Source organism: Leptosomus discolor, chromosome 6 (genome assembly GCF_034619465.1).
Source record: "Leptosomus discolor isolate bLepDis1 chromosome 6, bLepDis1.hap2, whole genome shotgun sequence".
In the NCBI taxonomy this organism is placed as follows: Eukaryota; Metazoa; Chordata; class Aves; order Leptosomiformes; family Leptosomidae; genus Leptosomus; species Leptosomus discolor.
In genome coordinates, this window is record NC_141396.1 from 18,326 (window position 1) to 21,981 (window position 3,656).

Below are 3,656 nucleotides of genomic sequence, written 5' to 3' on the forward strand. Positions count from 1 at the left end.
TTCAACAAACTCAACAATGGTTCTATATCTTCGTTCATGATACCACACAAAGAACGCACCCATTGTATATCTCCCACTAATTTCTGTGCATCAGCTAACGTTTTAATGTCTGTCTTTATTTGAAGTTTCTGAGGGCGGACCTTAGCGTCCGTAATCGTCATGCCAAGATATCGATATGGTGCCTGGCGTTGAATTTTTTTGGGCGCAATTATCAAACCACCGCGACCTAATTCACGTTGTAAGATGACGATCCTTTCATTTATATCCATACGCTTTCCAGCTATCAAGATATCATCCATATAATGATAAATTATCATGTTCGGTAACTGAGCCCTAATTGGTTTCAAAGCCCATGCCACATAAAGTTGACATATGGTAGGTGAGCTTTTCAGCCCTTGAGGTAGCACACGCCACTGAAACCTTAGCGCTGGTGCTTGCTTATTCCTAGAGGAAATTTCTCCTTATCATCAGGATGTAATGGGACAGTAAAAAAGCAATCCTTTAAATCTATTATCAAAAGTTCCCAATGAGCCGGCAGCATGACAGGCGATGGCAACTCCAGTTGTAAGGGTCCCATATCCTGCATGACTGCGTTGATTGCTCTTAAGTCATGTAAAAGCTGCCACTTCCCTGATTTTTTCGGGATTGCAAAAATAGGTGTGTTCCACGGACTAACAGAGGATTCTATATGGCCCTGATCCAATTGTTCCTGTACCAATTCTTCTACACGGGCGAGCTTTTCATCTGATAGTGGCCATTGATCAATCCAGACTAGCTTTTTAGACACCCATGATAATTTCAGGATTGGTCGCCTCTCAATGGCCGCCCCACAAAACCCTCATTAGACATTTGAATGCCCCATTGCAACAACACATCGCGCCCAATTAACCATATTGAAGTGTTCATAATGTAAGGGCGAACCTTAGCCCTGTTCGAGGGTTCCTCTCAGGCCATACCATTACAAACTCATCACTGATGCAAGTCAGCTGTGCTCTGCCCACTCCCGTTATTGGTGTATTCAAACTGGCCAGGGGCCAATTATGGGGCCATGCCAACCTGGGAACAATGGCTACATCTGCCCTGGTATCCAGTAAAGCCGCATTACAGTGCATGGTGTTTCCATCCGGCCCCTTAAATGCTACCGCTTTTACAGGCCTCTTTTCGGTAATTGGCACGGTCAAATATACCTGAGGAGATCCCATCGAACCAAATGCTCCATCCCCTCTAGTGTCCACTCCCGGGTGAGGCACACAAGTGCAGAAAGGCACAAGTTGCGCTAGTCTCGTCTGCTCGGGAACGTGAACTGGAGGTTGTATCGCCTGTACTATGATTCCTATATTTCCGGTATAGTCTGCATCGATTACACCGGGGATTACTAAGATACCTTGCCTGGAAGTAGAAGATCGTCCCAATAACAAAGCGCTCAATCCATTACCTAATGGCCCATTAGCTGTGGATGGAACTACATGAACTTGTTTGTCTTCTATGGTGATTGGGACGGCAGTGACCACGTCCACTCCGGCACTTCCGGCCGTTGCGGATCGCATACCGGCCAGGCAGCCTGCCCTTGAGAGGGTATTGGTGTCATCGCACTCCCTCTCCCTGCGCTCGTTTTCCAGTTTCCCGCCCCCGAAGCTCGCGGGGCGAAGGGGGTCCCATCCCTTCTAAAACGCGACCAACATTCATTCTCCCTATGCTCAAGTCTTTGACACGGATGACACGCCCCAGCAAGGCCTGTACCTGCCGATGGTCCCCCGTTGTTGCTGTTAATTGTTGGTTCCTTTTTCTCTTTATTATTGGGACACTCTCGCCTAAAATGACCTCTTTGTCCACAAAGAAAGCGATTTGGTGACCTCAGTCCCTTATCCCCTTTTTCTTTCATTATAAACTGCTTGAGAGCAATGGCCAATGCCTGCGCCTGAGCCTTCACATGCACCATTGCTCTTCCTTCCTCTTCTACCAATGAAGCCTTAGAGCAGGCTTCTATCATGTCTATTAATGTAGCAGTTTTGGGAAGGGCCGCAATTAACTTTCGACGTGCTATTTGCATTGTGGGTTGCAAATTCCATGTCAAGTGTAGCCTTCATGTCTGCAGTTAGCCCAGGCACCGCATCTAATGCTGCCCTCAAGCGATCCAAAAATTCTACAAATGACTCCTGATCCCCCTGTTTAACGGTTGTATATGGTGGCCGTGGTTTTCCCATTTGTGGGACCTGTTTTATCGCAGCTGTGGCCAGAGCTTGTGACTGTTGCAAAATGGCAGGGTCGAGTTGTGCCTGTATCTGGGGGTCAGTAAATGGACCCTTTCCTAACAGCATATCCTTTGTGGCTACAAACAAGGGGTCGTTTGGATTGCGGTCAAGATTTCATAATATTGTAAGATCGACTCGAGACTCCCAATCTGCCTGCCACAACAACCGTTGCGTAGGGGTTAAGAGCATTTCAGTCAGCTTATTACAGTCAAAGGGTGTCAACAACTGGCCTGAAAATATAGAATCCACTATGGCTTGTACATATGGATTTTGTAAACCCCACTGTTGAATTGACTTTTGTGCCTCGCGAACAAGTTTCCAATCCAACGGAGCCCACTGCCGATGTTGAGAGCGAGCTCTCCGGGAAAGCATTAGGAACAAATTCGCCCTCAATTATGGCTTCTCTTATTATCCCTTGCCATTTCTGAGCAGGATCATGGTTCAGGAGGGCCACTCCTGCTTTCCGTGTCATGTCCCCCCCCATCCCCCCGGTGTGTCGGTGTGTTGTCCCGTCGTCATCCGTCCGTGTGTCGTGTCCCCCCCCCCCCCGCCAACCCTCTGGCTGCTCTTTCCTGGGCGGAGCAGTTAAGCGGCACATTCCTGAGAACTTAGTTGTTTCTAAATCTAAGTGTCTGCTTGTCGCTCTCCCCACACCTTTCCCAGACAGATCAGTTAAGCGGCACATTTCTGAAAACTTAGTTATTTCTAAATCTAAAGGTCTGCTTGTCGCTCCCCCCGCACCTCCCGCTCCCCCAACTAATTGTTGCACCATCTGCATTATATGCTTTAGTTGTTCCTTCTGCTGTAAAAACTCCTCATGTAGCTCATGGTTAGTAGGAGAAGCAGGAGAAGACAATTCAGGCTCCTCTCGTATCAGTGGTAGCTTAAACTCCTCAGGCTTTGTTTCCATCGGTGCATTCTCCACGGGGGAGTCGTCTAGCAGCGGCACGAATGGTAAAGGTGGTGCAGGCGCGGACGGTAAAGGTGGTGCAGTAGGAATTATTTCATAACCCTCCCCCCCCCCACCCCAACCGAAAAATCATCAAGCATCCACAGGATACGCTCGCAACTCATTAGGACCCTCGGCTTCTGGGGTCAAAGCCTGCTGGGCCGAAAGCACTACTCGTTTTTCTGTTTTAATATCCTCCAAAACGGTCTTAATCTGTCTCCAGATGGGAGCGAGATTAGCTGCTTCCTTCGAGCCAGCACTGACAGAGTCCCACAAGTCCCAACCCATATCGGCCCATATTCCAGATTCAAAGACATTGTTCGGGGTTTTGAAAAATCTTTGTCTTTGTCCCCAATGCAACAATTTAGTCACAGTTTGTTTATCAATCTTCACATCTCTCTTAGAGAGTATAAGTAGCAGTATTTCCCGAACTTTATCTTCCTCTTTACTTAGAG

At 47.8% G+C, this 3,656-nt stretch overlaps 1 protein-coding gene across 1 annotated transcript; it reads right to left on the minus strand.

Moving 5' to 3' along the window:
- Positions 1-1,584: 1,584 nt before the first annotated feature.
- LOC147415308 (endogenous retrovirus group K member 8 Gag polyprotein-like) lies at positions 1,585-2,624 on the minus strand. Its single transcript, XM_086466731.1, is given in 3 exon segments — positions 1,585-1,664; positions 1,741-2,036; positions 2,038-2,624. Coding segments are annotated over 3 exon segments (963 nt in total).
- Positions 2,625-3,656: the final 1,032 nt, after the last annotated feature.